Here is a 19,499-nt window from a genome sequence, read left to right on the forward strand (position 1 = left end):
TTATCCCCTTATAACCATGTGCCAGGGTGCATTTGGGAACTGTTGCAGCTTCTAACCTGGGTGTGGGGAATCGGTTAGAGCAAGACTGTACCTTTAAATGTAACCCAAACTTTTATTAAGCAGTAGATATAAATGTCACTGAAGATACTTACCTGGAATTGACCAAGGAAGGATGAGCTGTTAACTACACTGAGACCCAAATTAAATGAATAGTGCCTCAGCCCAAGGAAGATCATCTTTAAGCTCTTCCAATTACCATCCCACACACCCATTCACAGCTAAGCTGTTAGGTAACAGAAGTCCTCTCTGTAGATCTGTGCAGAATTCCACTTTGTTAAAGATATTTAAAACTGTTACTCTTCCTCATGTTTCCTATGGGATTCAGTTCAGGAGGCTACCACCAGCACACTGAAGACTTCTGTATCATTGAGCACAATGTACAGAATTGTAAACACTTTTACTCCAAAATTGGACAAGTATTTCTGTATAATTGCCAAGTTATTTGACCACTTTCATCTTTTTAGCCTGTGGGGGCTCAGAATACTGTCTGCTAACTTACACCTACGCGCTTTAAGTGCTGACATTAAGCTTCATTCTGTGTGTTTGTGTGTATGCATATACACATGTATTTCAGGAGTGGGGAAAAGCTTGTGTTTTAGTTTAAGCTCTGCTATTGTAGCAATGATTTCAAGGTTGAAAGCAACAAAACAAACTTAAATCCAGGATTCTTCCATCTTTATTACATTATTTAAGTTGGGGGGGCGAAATTCTCAAGGCCAGTCTCTTTTCCTCTTGTGAACATAAAATTGTTAATTGTCAATAAGTAGTTCAGTCTGTTTAGATAGGAATAGCTTGGTTTGGGTGTAGCTGGAGGTTATAGTACAGGTTTACAAATACTTATGGGTAGCTGTAAGGTGATTAGATTGGTAATGGGCAAAATCACACTAAAGGAAATTTTGGTGAGAAATTAGGAAAGAAGTTTTTCACTGTGAGTGTGGTTAAGCATTAGAACCGGCTGCCTGGAGAGGTGGTGCAATATCTGTCCTTGGAGACAGTAAAAACTTTACCAGATTTACTGTGAACAACCTGGTCTAACTTAGAATTTGCTCCTGTTTTGACCAGGTGTTGGTACCAGGTGGCTACTAGTGGTCTCTTCCACTCAGAAATACTCTTAGACATAGCATTTTGCAGTGGAGCTTGTTCAGCTAGTCTTCCAGAAGTTCTGCTGCTTCTTACAGAAGATGCCAGCTTCTTCCCTTGAAGCGGTTGGGAGTGATAGGCTTTGTTCTTGTACTTAAGTCATGGTTAGCTGTTGGTGTTAGTCAATATTCAGCGTTTTACTCAAAGGCAGTATCAACTGAAGGAACGATTCTTTTTCTCTCTATATAAAAACAGAAACAATAAAATTATTCTGCTCTTATTAGTGACTTAAATTACATTCACTCCTTCCGTGATCACATTTATTAAAAATGCTTCAATAAATAACTTCAAAAGTTTAAAGACTGTGTAAATATTGTTTGCCTGCTTCTAAAGAAGAAGTTGCCTTGTCTTAGGAATATTTCTGACTTTCAAATCAATACTGAGTGAGTTCTGAAAGCCATGGCAAAGTTGAGCTTGCTGAAACCGTGTCCGTTCTTTGGTGCAAGTTGCCTAAGGGCTTGTCTTCATATGCATTCTTGCCCCTCTCTTGTCCATAGATTCATGGAGGAGTTGTGCGGGGGGGGGGGGGGAAGGAAGGAATAAAGTTGATCATCGTCAAATATTTGAACTTCTGTAGGAAAGGAAATCTAAGCTGAAAACTAAGTAATGTAATTGACAGTGGAAAAAGTAGTTTCAACAAGGAAAAATATTTGAAGGATGTTACAAAAATGCATCATAAAGCAACCAGTAGAGGTGGAGAAGAACATGGTATGAGAAATTGAAGAAAATTTGTGGTTTACGGAAGAAGGAGGGAAAAGCAGAGAAACTCCCAGCATGTTTACTTTCAGTGACTGGTGCTGAAGCTTCATGGTTTGCTTGCTTGTTTGGAGGCTTCTTCAAATGGCAGGAATTTCAGGGCTTATCAAGACCTGACAGAATGAAGTAGCAAGCGTGTCTGTGTATGTGCATGTATATATACACACCCCATCTGTTAACAGGTAACTTAAAAAACCAAGTGGCTTCATGCATTGCTTAATGTAAAAATACTCTTGCAACAACAGCAGGAAACAGAGGCAATTCCATGAAGTTCGTGAACAGGCTTTGTTTCTCAGGTCGGTACTATGGAGTCGGGGGACACAATCATTACTCATTTGATTAAACTTTTTCACTTCTGTTGAGAAATGATCAAAAATAAGCTTAGGTAACAGATTGTTAGTTTTAATAACAACTTTTTCAAGAAAAACATTTTTTTTATTTCCTTTCTTGCTGTGGAAGGTCTTTGCAGTATCTCCAGACCTGTGACTTACACTGCATCTTCATCTACCTATGCTTGCTCATCTAAGGCAAGATGTTATCACCTTCAGTTACAGTTGAGGTCTGTGGTAAATGCTTTTGTCTTCCCACTAGAGCAGGTTTTTAGTTCAGAGAATGTTTTACTTCCAAGTAGAGATCATTGGTTTTATAATGTATTGATCAGGATAACTAATCGCTATATGTAACAGAATAGTTAGAGAACACAATGTATACTTAAATGTGTTCTCATAAATTTTGTTCTTTGTTACTGTCAATTCACTATATGGTATAACATTAGATACGTGGTTCATCACCCCTTTCTATGTTCTTTGAAGACACCACAGAAAACTGGTATTTTAATCCTTGTGAATTAGTTGACTAAAAATGTATTAATAACATTCAATATGTATAAGGAAAAGTTTATTAAAAGTTAAATTTGAAAATAATTAGTGTTAACATTAAAAATGGAAATCCTGTAAAAAGTTGGCATTGTCCACTAGTGAACCGAAAAAACCTATTGAGATTTGATTTCACTGTCATACTTACTTTTGTTCAAAGAATTTTATATAGATTTTTTTTTTAATGCATTCTCAGGATTTCAGGTGAAATAGTTAATTTAAACATGTCAACTAATTTGAAATAAAGAGATGTTCTAAAATCTGCAGGAGGAACTTAAGAGTTGTCAGAAGCTGGTTCATTCTCTGAGGACAATATAGTTCAACCAATTAATGGCTGCATCTGTCTTTAAAGCATGGGCAGCAAACATATATCATAAATATTTGTCTGATTCAAATTAATTTAATGGATTACTTGAAGGTTATATAATTTTTATAATTTCACATTTAGCTTTAAATAACTTTATTATTTAAAAATCCGTTCAAATTAGAACATGGTTAATCTTTTTTAAAGTAAAATACAGATAAAATATTCTTGTGTCTGGCTTTTATACTGAACACATACGAACAGAGGAGAGTAGTCTTCAGAAATGACTTTAGGGAAGGGAAGTGGGAGCAGAGTCTGGGTATTGCTTTCTGGGAAGGCAGGGGAGCAGAGGCTGCCTGCCTTTGTTTGAGCACTGCTGTAGCTCATGGGAAGGCTGGAGGGCGGTAGAGAGAGATTTTAACCAAGTAGTCTGGGAACGTACTGTGAGTTTTAGGAACCCGTGCTGCTAGAGGGAGCTAATCTAACATGGCTGGTCTTTGGAGATCCCAGGCATGATATATAAGAAAGCTCTAGATAGAGAATTATGGCTAAAATGTCAGGCATAGAGCTCATAGAAGTATTTAAGATATTTTCATTATACTCATAAAAATGTGTTTTGATTTGTTTGGTTTTTTTTTTTGTTGCTGGGCTTTTTTAAATTATTATGTGTTCTAAGAAAAGTTACTAGTATTCTACTCTAGCTGTCATTTGTACTGAGGTTTCATTCTTACGGCAGTACACGTTAAATCATTGTGAAAGTCTGAGATAGGTAGAAAGGTGAAATGTACTTGTTAAAGTGGGTAATTTTGCAGTATGTCCATCCTAAAGCAAGAAAAAATATTTTTAAACTGCCACATAAAAAATTCAAAGCATGTCTTGTTTATAAGGAAGGTGTATCTAACATAAAGAGCTTTGGTACAACTTTTATCTGTTTTTTTTTCTCTTTATGAGAAGACCCTGATGTGGGCAAACCCTGGGTCTCAGCTAGCACTAGCAAACAGCTTTAGCACCAGCAAGAAGGCAGGTGGAGGTAGTCTTTTGACAAAAAAATTTTTTATTTAAATACTGAATTTATTGGAGTTTACAATCTTGGATCCCAGTAGCTACAAAAAAAATCTGATAGTTCTGATAAGATAAATCCCTTTTTAAGTGTAACAGTCTGGAGTAAAAATGTATTTCTGTGGAATATCTATATTTCAATTCAGGAAGCCATTGAATAACTTGATTTTTGTGGGCTAGTAGATTAGCATTTGCAGCTTTATTTGTGGAGGTAGGGGAAATATGGTTAAATAAGAAATTATAAGCATAATTTTGCTTCTGTATTTGTCTTTCACTTACTACTCTCTGCTTTTCTTAATAGAGCTGGGTTTTTCATGGGTTACACAAATCTTTTCTTAGATCAGAAGATGTAATGAAATTATGTATGTATCCTGGCATTGAGCTGCAACTGCTTGGTAGCTCAGGTTTTAGTGGTTAATAAAACTTTACTGTCACAGACAGTACCTTTTTAAAGATTATCTGTGTTAATACTAGTATTTGAAGCCATGCTTTCAAGTGGACTTAGCTTTCTGTCCTAGTGGTATTTTTAATATGCTGTGCTTCTTTAAAAGACATTTTATGATCTAATTTATTTTCTAGGATTGCAGGAAGTAGTTCTTTGAATATATCTTCAACTAAGGGCTGGATATATAATACATTGGCAGGCATTGTTCTACTTTATTAAATAAAAGTTAAACAGAAAGCCATTTAAATGTCTACTTATCTGTAGCAGTTGTTCATATAAAACTAATGCAGTGTGTATGAGATAGTACTGTAGTGGAGCAGAGCAAATGAAAAACTGGGAACATGAAGTCCCATCAGCTTGTTTATCGTCATGCTGTGGTTACGTGTAAAGAGGAGAATGTTTCAGCTCACCAATTCTCTGATACTTCATTGAAAGTTTTATGTTTTTATGTATAGTTTCTCTGTAATGTGGTAAAATAGACATCATAGAGCAGTTTGTGTGATTAAATGTATATGATACTATCATTCTTAAGGTTGGACAAACAAGCTGAAACTGGTCCAGGATCTTGAACAAATCCTTCAGTGTTTCATAGTTGATTTGCTGCTAATGTATATTATTTTGCCTCAGCACTTTACAGGTGGAAGGTAAGAAGTAATAGAGGAAGGAGCTTTGCTGTGCCTGAAACCTCTGGGTGCTCTATTTCTGTGAAAGCCTTTTTTTCTTTTGAAGCTGTGTGTATTAGTGCATAGCACTTATATCTTCAAAGGTCATGTAAGATTTTTGTTGCACTGCAGAGCTGACAACTGCATGTGTCATGGTAAGGAAGCCATTAATTACATCATCAAGTAGTGTAGTGTCACAAGATTTCAGGTGCATGGAAACCAAGTAATTTTACACACTTAACTCCCTTTCCCATACCTAGCATCTTCAAGATAGACACCAATAGCTCTTGTAATGCTGAGCTTGAATTGTAGTACTGCAATACAGGATATAGTTAGGGACAATGAAACCTTTCTTCTGAGTTGATTCCAAGCAGTCTAAATGTTTTCCTTTTTTCTTCTTTTTCTGGATACTCAGTTAAACTCCTGTTAAATGAAGAGTTCTCTTTACAGTTATAGAAAGTAAAAACGCAAGAGTGAAGTTATCCTCTCCTGCCTTCTTTATGTAATTCAGATATTACCTATAGGATGAAAACAAGCTACAGCAGAGTATTGTTTCACATTACAAAGATAATGAAGTTGTAGTCTGGTTTTACTTTGAATAAAAAATCTTTGCCTGTATAAACTCAACAAAAGACGAAGATGCTGGTTCTTTGAAAATACAGTTATCTAATTTGTATTCTGTTTGGTATGTGTTCTTCATAAATCTTGTTACACAGTCCATCATAAAAAATTAAGAGGAAAGATGTATTTCATCTCAGTTTTAGTATTTGCTATACTGTAGTCATGCTTCAGTGTTACTTTACAAAGAATAATACTGCTTTAAAAGACTCCAGACCTGTATAAAAATCTTCTCTCTCCTGCCTTTCTGAGCTAGAAGAAGCCATCCATGCTTTAAGGGTTCCTTGATTTCTGTTCTGACAAATTGAAAAAAATGCTGCATTCTGTGTTCAGGGTAGGAAGACAGGTGAGTGACTGAAAGACATAGGTCATAAAGTATTCAGACTTTTAAGATGTAGAATTTCCCTGAAGATAAAGGGGATTTTGCCATATGAATTAGGAAAGATACCTTAGTAATTCAATGAAATTAGAAGGGAAGGCAATATTTGTACATATGCAGTGGCTTTTCCTTTAAATATTAAGTAGAATTACCTGTTCTCTAAGCAGGTAAATGTGAATATAGAATGTTGTATAATGTCTGTGGCACTATATTAAAATTTTTGCTGGGAAGAAATCTGTAGAAGGAAAGTTGGAGGATCTGCTATTTCATATATGCAAAATTACATCTGACTAAACTGAAAATACGTACTGCACAGGTAGACTGTGTTATCTTAACACTGAACTTTCTTCTTCATGGTCCGTACCTATCGAGAATGCTTAATTCTGGCATTACTGAAGTACTGTTTGAAAACTACATTTCAAATAAACCATGGATAAGTGATTTGAGGGTTTAGGTAAATGGTGCTGTACTTTCTTAGGATATACTCTTAGTTGTATCTAAAGGTACAGTTTCTTTACTTCTAGGGAAATTCCTGAATAAGGAGAGTGTACGGGTGTCCTGGGTTTACCAGTAGCAGTCATTTTTTCTACTTTTTAGTAGCTGGTGCAGTGCTGTGTTTTGACTTTCAGCCTAGGAACAACACTGATAACACCGATGTTTTTACTTGCTGCTCAGTAATGTTTACCAAGGCTCTGTCAGGGAGGAGGGAAAGCCAGGAGGAAGCAGAGACAGGACACCTGACCCAAACTAGCCAGAGAGGTATTGCATACCACATCACATCATGCCCAGGGTATAAAAATGGGGGCAGTTACCCGGAAAGGCTAGATCACTGCTTGGTTGGGCCGGGTATCAGTTGGCAGGTGGTGAGTGGTGGTATTCTCTTCCCTTGTTATTTCCCTTATCATTATTATCATTATTATTATTGGTGTTAGCAGTAGTGATTTGTGTTACACCTTAGTTAACTGGGCTGTTCTTATCTCAACCCGTGGCAGTTGCATTCTTTTGATTCTACTCCCCATCCCTCTGGCAGCCGGGGGGGGGGGGGGGGAATTGGGGGAGTGAGAGAGAGGCTGTGTGGTTCTGAGTTACGGCTGGGCTTAAACCACAGCAACTGATTGTGCTCTGTTAGTCAGATGGGAAATCTGCAAGTCAGCTGTTTTCAGAATAAGATCAAATTTCACAAACATTTAATTGCACATTTAGCTGAAAGATACAGTGGATGCTACAGTAGAGTGATAGAGGGTGGTATGTACAAAGGGTTTTAATCAAGTTTTTCTGCACATCTTTCAAGCAAGTTACACCATGACAGTAATGCTGTCATTACAGCTAGCACTCAGTATGTTTGACAGGAAGCCACAAGAAACTCTTTAAGAGATTCTGAGTTTCCTGGTCAATTTTTTTTTTTTTTTTTTAATTCTTACATAAATTTGAATTTTTATTGTGATAAATCTTTTGAGTAGTAGTGAGGTACCTCCACTTTTCAAATTGTAGCTGAGTTTGCAAAAGCTTCTGTCAGTCCTAACTGGTTACTCTGTTATCTTGCACACAGAGACTTGCTGTAAATTGTGTCAGAGCAGGCAATAGTCTGTTCCCAACTCCTCCAGCTTTATTCAGTTCACACCTTGAGGACTTAACAGTGGAAAATACTGCTAGGTGATGGACAAAGATATTTTCTGTTGGTAAAATCATGAGTAACGAAGCTGGAGGAGAGGGGTGAAGATACTCTCATCTCATGTTGTGGTCACAAAGCATGTTCCAAGTGAGTCAGTCCCAATTTTTCTTTCCTGTGTGTTCTTCACTAAGAAGGAAACAGGGTTTTTCTTCTGAATGTCTACATTCACAAAAGCACGTTAATAGTATGAAATAAAAAAAATGATGCTTAACTATTCTTCTCTTGAGAAATTGTGGACTACTTGGAATGTAATTTATCCCTATTTTTATTCTATGAAAGCTCGTTTGTGTGGATGTTATGTCATTAACCGAAATTAATTTGCGAACAAGATATACAGTAGCTCTATTTTGAATTATTAATACCTACAAAGATAAAAATACCCTAAGAAATTTTGGAGTTATTACTGCTCTTCTATGAGCCTGTGAATCCATAAAAAGTGACTTCAGTTCAGAAAATTAGAAAATTGCATTTTAAGTGTGCTCAGTCATGCATAAAATAGTACTGTTGTGGTCATCAAGCGGTCAGCATCTGGATTTTCTAAACACATGAATGAGAGAGACTTTCTCTGTAAAATTCTTACCAGTTACATCACTACTTTTCTGTCCCACCTCAGAAATGGAAAATATCCTCTTTCTGTTTATATTGATTATGATTAGAAGATCTGTGGTTAAGATATAAAGTATTTGAGGTAGGTATTCCTGTAATAAAGTGATTGACTCAAATTTCTGCCACAATCTTGGGAGAGAAGATTCTTATGTCTTGTATAGTTTAATTATTTGTTAATATAATTATTATGTTATTGTACATGTGAAGCTCTTGAACAGTTACCAGAGAGATGCAGAAATGTTTTTTTTATTTGGTTTGGTTTTTAATTCCCAGGTCAAAATCTTGACAGCATGCTTCATGGCACAGGAATGAAGACAAATCCTGACCAAAAGAAACAAGCAAATGGAGTAACACTTGCTCCAGAGGACACCTTACCTTTTCTTAAGTGCTACTGCTCAGGACATTGTCCAGATGATGCTATTAATAACACATGCATGTAAGTATTGCATACAGGATAGAAGAGGCTCATTTTTGGTTGTGAGAGAGGAAACTCTTAGAGTGCTGACTGATGTTCTGTCAAGTGATTTGGCCATAGCTGATTAGAAACTCAGTAATTCTGTGGAGAGCTGAGAACTAAAACCCAGTTATCCATATCTAAACAGTACTGTTTTCATCATAACTTAGAGCCATTTGCAACTGGTCATTTAGCCCAGCAAGTGCTGTTAAGGATTGAGGTTTTAAGTTACCTGTAGCCTTTTATAAATGAGTATTAAATGACCTAAATCTAAGCCTCCTGATCTGACCATCTGCTGGCTTAGTCTAATGTTTCTTCAAGTAGTAGTCAAGAATTAGCAACATAACCATTTACTGAGAATTCTTGTTACATGTTCATTAGTTGTAAAGTATGAAGGAAAGGCAGGGGGAAGGAGGAGGATGAGCGAGGAGAAAATCCTCTGAACACATAAGGACAGGAGGGTAGTTTTAACTTTGATAGGCATCAGAATTCTAACAGATCCATGCACTGATTGTGCTCTTGCTTAAGATGCTTTACTCATCTCGTAAAATGTCCTTGGTTTCCTTTTGTTCCCTTCATTTGCAGTTCAGTGTTTAAGACTCCGTTTTTTTTCCTGAAGAATTAATATAAAGATACATAATAGGAAACACCTTAACTTGCTCCTTTTGAGTTTTCACTTGAGCATGTAATATGAAGCCTCTCTAAAGCTGTCACTTGGCAGATAAAGAAGTTTTTGTGGAACTCAGGGAGGTGGAATAAACACTGCTATCTTTTAGAATGTAAACACAGTATTTTATAAATAGTTTTGCACCTAAAAAATGTTCTGTTATTATTCAGTATTTTAATTCCTTTGGTATGTACTTTTTTGCTTTTTATCGCCCCCTCGTGTATGCCGTCAGTATAGGCTTTATTTTTTTTTCCCTTCAAACGAATGGCTATATAGATCGTTATTCTGATAATAAAGCTGTTGGAGAGTTAGTAACACGTAGGCAGTGCTCATGTGGAGGGTATTTTATGGCATTATGCTTACTAAACCTGCATTTCTTTAAATAAATTATTGACGAGCAGCAATATTTCTGGATTTGTTTTCTGTAGTATCTGATGAGGGAATGTGAATGGGTTTTGATTTACTTAATAAAATCTTAAATTTTATTACATATATATTTAAATCATGGACCTACTATTGCAAATCGGTTTGGGATTCCGTATAAATCTTGTTGACATTTTGGTGTAATGTAGAAATCAAAACATTTCTATAAAGAGATAATAGAGAATTGAAATGCCCTTTTTTTTTATGTGATTAATTAAAGATTTGCTACTGACAACTTCAGAAAGTGGGTTTGGAGGTTTATTGATTTGTTTTGCTCTAAGTCTGAATATTTGAGAAAGCTCATGTGGGAAGATTGTAGCTGAGCTTTTGACCCTGAAATAGCCACCTTTCGCATACTGGGATTTCTCTTCAAGAGCTTATCATTACAGTTTCAAGAAGAGGCACAAGTGAATTTTTTGTTATTATGTTTTAACGTATAATGTTGTAGTCAGTATGCCTTTTTAGTTAGATCTCTGCTTTTTCTACCCCCTCAGTTGTTTCTAAACAACTGCATGTATGTGGTTGGATACAAGCAATCCTGAAAGGGGGGGGAAGGGGCAGCAGTGAGGAAGTTGGAAACAGAATGTTTGGGAGAACAGTTTCTGGTTGTAAATAGTGGGGGGGTCTTTTGTTCTCAAGCTGTATGATAAACACTGTGTTAAAATTGGAATTTTTCTGGATATTACCATTCTAGTTTTCCTAATGGGCTCATGATCAGCTAGTGCTGTATATTTAACAGCAAACATGCTGGTAAAGCACAAATCATATGTTTATTCCAGAACTAATGGGCACTGCTTTGCTATCGTTGAGGAAGATGAACATGGAGAACCCACACTTGCTTCTGGCTGCATGAAGTATGAAGGTTCAGACTTCCAGTGCAAGGTAAAAAAATTGAGATACCATTAAAATTTAAGATCCCCAAAGGAAATTATCTAGGGAAACTTCGTAAGCATTTTAAATCTCTGTAGTTTACATCTGCAATCACAAATTTTGCTTGTTGCCATTTACCACTGAGGAGAATGGGACTGAACAGTTGTGGGTAAGTAGTGGCAGAAAAGACACTTAATGGTGTTTGAGTGAAGGCTGAAATAGAATCCTAGCTTGTTGGAGTTCTCTGAAAGTATCTGTAAGCACTGACAAAATTAACAGAGAACATCAGCCTTTTACTTGTCTGCAGTTTCCTCAGTTGAAGAGGCAAATTTATAGTTGACCTAATCTATCTGAATAGTTTATGTTTTCATGCAGAATTTCTTGATTGCTTTAATTTTGAATTACTTGCTTTCTTCATTTTGTCTGACAGAAACGCATAATTGTAAGGAGTTGTCTTCAGAGATTACACAAGAGCTCCCTTAAAGTTTCATGAACATGTACACAATTTATCAAATGTGTATGTTTTCCTGTGACATACAGCATTATTTTTTTCCTTTGCAGAAGAGTTAATCTATTGTTAATTACATGAATATAACTTGCCCTTGGTTTAAAGGGGTATGATAAGCAGACTGCTGCCTTTAAAACCTCTTTGTTATAAAAGTTGGAACTGAAAACATAGTTAATAAAGCAAGGACTTATTTATAAGATGGACATATAGCACTAGTTGGGCAAATAAATACTGCTTTGGAGGACTGGATTTTGCTTTTGTCACGTTGCTTACATTAAACAAATCTTTCAGGGGTAATTACCAGCTAGGTTGCTTTCTCCCCATTGCCTCCCTTCCCCCATCCCAATATCTCTAGGACTTGAGTTTCTATATAATGTAGCTGTGGGTAGCACTGCTTTTTGGAAGTACTCTTGGCTTCATTTACAGCTGTGAATGTTTAGGGTTATTGCAAATCAGACCTGAGATGTCATGATGAGAAGAGATTCAGAGCAGCCCTGCAGAGAAGGACTTGGGGGTGCTGGTCAATGAGAAAATGAACATGAGCCGGCTTCAGTGTGTGCTTGCAGCCCAGAAAGCTAACCGTATCCTGGGCTGCGTCAAAAGAAGTGTGACCAGCAGGTCGAAGTAGGTGATCCTGCCCCTTTATTCTGCTCTTGTGAGACCTCACTTGGAGCATTGTGTACAGTTCTGGTGTCCTCAACATAAAAAGGACATGGATCTGTTGGAACAAGTCCAGAGGAGGGCCACAAGTATGATCAGGGGACTGGAGCACCTCCCATATGAAGATCGGCTGAGGAAGTTGGGGCTGTTCAGCCTAGAGAAGAGAAGGCTGCGTGGAGACCTCATAGCAGCCTTCCAGTATCTGAAGGGGGCATACAGAGATGCTGGCAATGGACTCTTCATTAGGGACTATAGTGGTAGGACAAGGGGTAATGGGTTAAAACTTAGAGGGGAAGTTTAGATTGGATATAAGGAGGAAATTCTTTCCTGTTAGGGTGGTGAGGCACTGGAATAGGTTGTCCAGGGAGGTTGTGAATGCTCCATCCCTGGCCGTGTTCAAGGCCAGGTTGGACGAGGACTTGGGTAATATGGTTTAGAGCGAGGTGTCCCTGCCCATGGCAGGGGGGGTTGGAACTTGATGATCTTAAGGTCCTTTCCAACCCTAACTATTCTATGATTCTATGATGACCTCCTGAAATTGTTTTTGTACTTATATTAGTGTCTTACTTTCAGATTAATTTTCATGTTCCCCCATCTTTTATGTGGTGTTCTCAACATGTTCGTGATGAAAATAGTGCTGCTATGAGTGCAAGAGGAAAACTTGTAAAGGGATTCATCTCTTTCTTTTTTTCTTTTTTTTTTGTCTAAGAGCAGCATTTATTTAACATATAATTAACTGCTTTTGATGAAGCTTAAAAATTTTGCAATATATGAAGCAGCAGCTTAAGTAGGATCCATTTATTTCTGTGCACCAAGTAGGAGAAGTTCCAAACATAGAACATATGAACCTAAATAGATGAGGTAATGACTGTCTGCCACTGTGAACTTGCCTCATACATTAAGTGGTGAGGTTAAACTGTTTTTCTAAAATAAAATAGCTTAAACTTGTGTCTTTGCTGTGTTGTATCTGTAGCATCACCTGTCCGCATCCTAGCTGATCACTTCAAAATCTGAATCTTTGTTCAATTCTCCTTCAACAGGACTCACCTAAAGCACAGTTACGTAGAACAATCGAGTGCTGTCGGACTGATTTCTGCAATCAGGATTTACAACCAACGTTACCACCACTTGACAGTACAGGTAACAGCTCCTAGATGTTCACACTGCTGCTAATAAATGCTGTGTATATTCTGTTCTTCTGATCCTGATCCAACAGATAAAAATAAGGAGAAAATGTAATTACAGTATTGCACAGATTTGTTTTTTCCTTACTAAGTAATTTTAATAAGAAGCTCTCTACTAGGTCTCATATTCTACTCCAGTTTTCCTTTTCTGCCACTTCCAAGTTAATCTTTTCTTCCATCAATCACTCATGGTATTTTTATTCTCTTGCTCAGTTTGCTCATCTCATATCTGTTTCCATAGCCCATTCTCGTTTCTTTTTAAAATAGTTTTTGTAATCTCTGCCATGTTTTTGGTGTGATGAATGTATCTTAAAGTATTCTGACATTAACTGTTTTGTACTCTATAGTGATTCTCTTCTTGCTGTCGTTCCCAATGAAGACAGTTCATGTTTTCATATGCTTATTCATTGCTAGGCAAGTCATACTAGTTTAACTATTGCTTAAAATACCTTCTTCAGAGTCTTACTGCTGTAAATCTTTCTCTTCTATTTTTAAAAACAAGCTAACAAGAATCAACCAAAACCAACAGCTCCAAAAATCTCAAGTTAAATCCTTTTTTGTTGTTGAAATCCAAATGAAATTTGCTTTGCTTTGCCAGTGTAAATTCTTACTTTGATACTGTAACACTATAAGTTTTGTGTAATTTCGTATGGACAGATCTTTTGTATGCACTAGCTGTCCTGCTTCTTTCTGATGTTTTGCAATACTGTCACAGCATCAAAGACTGCTTGAGGCTTACATAGGACCTCTGGAGCTATCACGTTCAATCCCCCTGCTCAAGCCAGTTACACAGGACCATGTATAGACAGCCTTTAAGTCTCTCCAAGGAAGAAGACACCACAGCCTCCTTGGACAACTTGTGCTAGGGCTTGTTTACCCTCACAGTAAAGAAGTATTTCTTGATGTTCAGACAAAACCTATGTTTCAGTTTATGTACACTCAAATACACAATATATTAAAATATACCTAATTAAACAATTTGCAGTAGATGCTTGATCAATAGACTTTGGAAACTTTCATCTTTTTTCCTTTTTTTTTTTGTTTTGTTTTTAAATAGATGGGCTCTTTGATGGCAGCATTCGTTGGATGGCAGTGTTGATTTCTATGGCAGTCTGCATAATTGTCATGATCATCTTATTTAGCTGCTTTTGTTACAAGTAAGGAAAGCACTTTTTTATTGCCAGTGTTTTTAATTTCCCAAATGAGTGCAAACAGAACAGGTATTTTGTACGTATACTCGGTTAATCGTATTTATTTCTAACAAAAATAGATTGGAAGTGAAACCGTTGTTAACTTAATTTCACACTTCTATGGATAGCAGTTTGCATTGCAAAGTAAAATGAAATGTTCACAATGTGGAATATAAGTGAATTTAATGCTTTGGCTAAAAAATGTTTACAGTTTTCAAAGCTACATTTAACTTTGATGCTATATCATCTAATGAACAGGAATATCTTTATGCTTTTTTTTCTGTTTTTTGATCTTCAGTCACTTTTGGTAGTTAAATTCCATCTACATCCAAGATTTACTTTTAAATGCTTTTGCAGACCTAAAGCAACAAGGATGTGTTTAGAACTTTTCTGCTGTGTTTCAAAACTGAATAATTGACCAGCCGAGCTATGGCAATTAATGCAAGTGCAGTTTCAGAGACAGTGCCTGCTTCTGTCAGTGCCAGCCATGTGCTGGGGGTGATCAGTGTTCTAGCAGTTTCAGCAGAAATATGCATGGGTCAGCCTCAGCTGCCATGGTTCAAGGTTCAGGCTGTTAGTTTAAACCAAAGCCAGCAGTGTTATACTAGTAACTGGCTGTGAGCTGAGTACTAAAAACACTGGATTTCCACCTGATTCACAGTAATTTGACATGCCTCTACACACAGTGCAACTTTTTTATGTTAACTATATGTTAATTTCTGGAAGAAAGAAAAAGGTACAGTAACATCTGTTGTGGGTTTTTTTCTTTTAAGAAAATTTGTACATTTAAATAGCTTTTTTCCTTGTTCAATTTACTACATATTTTGAGAAAGTTTTTTGAAATTCAGCTGAACTTCTCCTATTACATTTGAAGGCATTACTGTAAGTCGATGGCAAAGAGGCACTGTTATAATCGTGACCTGGAGCAAGACGAAGCATTTATTCCAGCTGGGGAGTCATTAAAAGACCTGATTGACCAGTCACAGAGTTCTGGGAGTGGATCAGGACTACCGTTATTGGTAAATCATAGATCTTTCTTCAATGAACTTCTCTCCATTAAATACACGGTTTGGTTTGTACCTAATGCCTAGAAGAAAGCAAAGTGTCAATACAGGATATTATTTTAAAGGCAATTACTCTGAAAGATACAGCAAAACTAAACATGTACAAAAGCTCATATTCACATAGTAAACTAAAACAAAGTGCAAAATCAGATTGTTTTAGGAAAGTGTTGCCATCGGCAAAATGTAGGGACAATTGGAGCCTACTGACATTAAGAGAAAGATGCAGTGAATGGCTCATCCAAGTGTTGACCAAACTCAAAAGATATTTTTTCCTGTGTCTGCTATCTGATAAAATAGATCAGCTTTTTATTGGCCTAGTTGTTCATAATTTTTTATTCATCTTCCTATATAGTACTTGCATTAAAATTAACCAGTGAGACAAGTGACTGTAATTATTTTTAAGGTGAAACAAATAGAATGCATATGAAGTTGAGCTGATTTTGATCTTTCTGGGTTTGTTATACAATTCTTCTTTGGAGGCAGCAATAGTGAATTTGAAATGGGAATAGTGGAAAATATGGATAACTTACATAGAACAACTTTTGCAATGGGGTCAAAATTCAAAGCAATCCAGGCTTGAGAAATAGCTCATCCAAGTACTTTTGGTTAATCATTGAGTTTCCCTCCTCCACTTCCCCCTCTTTCTTATTCTCTAGGTTCAACGCACTATTGCCAAACAAATTCAGATGGTGAGGCAAGTTGGAAAAGGACGATACGGTGAAGTGTGGATGGGCAAATGGAGGGGTGAGAAAGTTGCAGTGAAAGTGTTCTTCACCACAGAAGAAGCTAGCTGGTTCCGAGAAACAGAGATTTACCAAACTGTTTTAATGCGTCATGAAAACATCCTTGGTAAGGAAGCAGTACATTGTACTGGAGAGCTTTTGTAAGGGGAAGGAGTTCTTAGTGGGTGGCTTGAGAGTGGTATACGATGGCTTCTATAGAATAACCAAATGTGTGTTCCTTAATGTATGCTAGTAATGTAGTATTGAAAGTGCTGGTGTTGATTGGAGACATGTTTGCAATCTCTTTGCTGGAAGACTGAAATGGTAACCTCATGTATAGTTGAAGTCTGAGCTTTTATGTTGCTTGTTTTCCATGAGGGGAACAAGTACCTTCCAATACAGTCCAAACCAATATATGTTTTATAAAAAATTATGTACAAATACATTTTAACTTTGTTTCTATATTTCAAAGGTTTCATAGCTGCAGATATTAAAGGCACTGGCTCCTGGACACAGCTGTACTTGATTACAGATTATCATGAAAATGGATCATTGTATGATTTTCTGAAATGCACTACGCTAGACAACAGGGCTCTCCTCAAACTGGCATATTCTGCTGCATGTGGTCTGTGCCATCTACACACAGAAATTTATGGGACCCAAGGAAAGCCTGCTATTGCCCACAGGGACCTGAAGAGTAAAAACATCTTGATAAAGAAAAATGGAACCTGCTGCATTGCAGACTTGGGTCTTGCAGTCAAGTTTAACAGGTAGATGAACAAATCCTCTGTAATGGTAAACCTTTTTATTTGTAATGCACCAAATTCCTGATTTTAAAGGAAGGTAGAATAATTTGGTTGCATGCTTTCAGTTCTTTTCAATTCTGAGAGTAAAATGCTGTTCTTTCTTTGTAGACTGGTAATCATTGAGATGAAAATAGGTTGTTAAATGAACAATGAAAAGACATTTTGTGGAAAGACAGTAGTTTTGTAGAGGAAAGGAAGAGGAGACTAATTCCTTATTCAAAATGGCCTTTCAAAGTAATTGCCATCATTATATATTCTCATAGAAAATTTGAACAGTGTTAAGGGAGTTGAAACTTAATTGAAGAAGTAATACTTTTTCATTTTAATTTCAGTGGAGCCAGAGAATTGGGTTTTTGCTACAGTAGAGCCTGAAAGAAAGCATAAGCCCTTTGCAGATGTTGAGTTGTTACCAAATACACTCACCTTTATAGTAGTTTTTAATTCAAGTTATTTTCATGTGTTTTAAATGTCTTGCAAAAGTAGTAGTAGTAAACTGTCAACTTCCATATTCGATGCCGTTTTTCTAGATGATCTTTTTCATGGAGGCACAATGTACTCTTAAGTATAGTATACAGAAGGAAATAAAAGAAATATTTCAATTTGTAAATGGGGGCTTTGCAGTGTAGCGATTGCATCAGACAGAATTTCGTACCATGTCTTGTACTAGTCCACAATTCACTAACTTCCTTATGTTTTCATGTAGTGACACAAATGAAGTTGATGTTCCCTTGAATACTAGAGTGGGAACAAAACGTTACATGGCTCCAGAGGTCCTAGATGAAAGCCTGAATAAAAACCATTTCCAGCCATACATCATGGCTGACATTTACAGTTTTGGGCTGATCATTTGGGAAATGGCTCGGCGCTGTGTCACAGGAGGTAAGCTGTTAAATATTCTGTATAAAATCTACCAGGCCCTTATCTCACTTTAATGATACTTGACCAGGAAATAATGTAACAGGCCTGCTATATCAAGCCTTGTGTTCTTTAGAAGCAGTAGTAACAGTCTGTCCACACTACAGCTTGAAAATCACTGTACCAAATCTTTCTGACTGTTAGAATTAAGCATCTCGGGCTTTTCTTCCTTGCTCAAAAAGCAGAATGCCTGCTCTGGGAAAAATTCTTCAGCTGCATATGTATTTTAACCCCGTGCTGTTAATAAAACTTTTAAAAAGTAGGTGGTGTTATTATACTTGTATTTCTGGTGTCATTCAGTTTTTTCCTCATACATGTTTTTGTGACCAGCCCTTGCTTTTCTTTCACCTTTTTTATGATGTTACAGATCTTTGCTTGTGTTCTCTTCTTCTGTCTTACGCTTTCTCCCTGTTCCTTTGTGCATGCAATGGATCAGATGTCAAATTCTACACTGGGTGTCAAAGTCAAAAAGACTGAAAGGAATTAGTGTAGCTATTAATATTCATAATATTAGAGATTTTCTGTTAAATACCTGATTGTATAGTGAAATCTGGGTGGGTTTACCACAGTATAACAGTGTGGTGGGTTTGCTCTGGCACAAAATTGAGTTAATTTTTGCTCCTGGCTAAGGAAATCTGAGAGTAGATATATGGGTTTATTTTCTCTTTTTTAATGGTTTTTGATCTTTCACAATTATCTGCAGGTATTGTTGAAGAGTATCAGTTGCCATATTATGACATGGTGCCAAATGATCCATCCTATGAGGACATGAGAGAAGTGGTGTGTGTCAAACGCCTACGCCCAGTAGTCTCGAATAGATGGAATAGTGATGAAGTGAGTATGCTGAAAGGAGAAATTAGTTGAATTTGTTCCTTTGATATAGAAGGGTATTTAAATTTAAAAAACATTAAAACATTGTAAAATTAGGGACTACATCCACACATTCTGATACTTTAATAACCTCACACAAACAGCAGGAGAAAGATAGGTTTGAAATCAACACAGAATACCGTATTTTTCATATATCTTTTCATGGATCTAAGGGAAGGATACGACTAAGCAGCATCCAAGTGTATGAATACTGCTGTAATTGAGATCTTTTTTTTAGATAGTGGAATATTTTTAAGAGTTTTGATTAGAGCTGAAATTTAAATGAGTTTTAATTGGTTTAATTAGTCTTAATGTATATAGTGTATTGGTTTGTGGCAGAAGGTATTTCATGGAATATGAAGCAATTTCTACTTATTTGTAGATTTCCCCTTTTTTCTTTTCTTTTTTTTTTACTGGTACATTTCAGGGCAAGCCATGATGTAAGTAAAATACTAAATTTAAAACTGTTTTTAAAGGGCCACAGCTTGAACCAATAAATAAGACATAGCTAGTTCACATGGCAAGCTAGATATGTCATATCCTTTTTGAGAGTTCTTTCTGTATTATTTTTTTAATGCTGAAAGAACTTT

General features: G+C 36.5%; 1 protein-coding gene across 1 annotated transcript in view; it reads left to right on the forward strand.

Annotated features, from left to right (window-relative positions):
• BMPR1A (bone morphogenetic protein receptor type 1A) overlaps positions 1-19,499 on the forward strand; it is a 42,107-nt gene that overhangs the window by 19,877 nt on the left and 2,731 nt on the right. Inside the window, exons 3-11 of the mRNA XM_061373729.1 lie at positions 8,850-9,012; positions 10,900-11,002; positions 13,199-13,298; positions 14,400-14,499; positions 15,407-15,551; positions 16,253-16,445; positions 16,791-17,088; positions 17,828-18,003; positions 18,743-18,873. Coding sequence (XP_061229713.1) covers positions 8,850-9,012; positions 10,900-11,002; positions 13,199-13,298; positions 14,400-14,499; positions 15,407-15,551; positions 16,253-16,445; positions 16,791-17,088; positions 17,828-18,003; positions 18,743-18,873 — 1,409 coding nt within the window. The remainder of the gene's footprint in view (positions 1-8,849; positions 9,013-10,899; positions 11,003-13,198; positions 13,299-14,399; positions 14,500-15,406; positions 15,552-16,252; positions 16,446-16,790; positions 17,089-17,827; positions 18,004-18,742; positions 18,874-19,499) is intronic.

Source organism: Neopsephotus bourkii, unplaced genomic scaffold (genome assembly GCF_033783945.1).
Source record: "Neopsephotus bourkii isolate Nb327-2 ecotype Australia unplaced genomic scaffold, CSIRO-AGI_Nbou_v1 NB_1634, whole genome shotgun sequence".
Classification (NCBI taxonomy): domain Eukaryota; kingdom Metazoa; phylum Chordata; class Aves; order Psittaciformes; family Psittacidae; genus Neopsephotus; species Neopsephotus bourkii.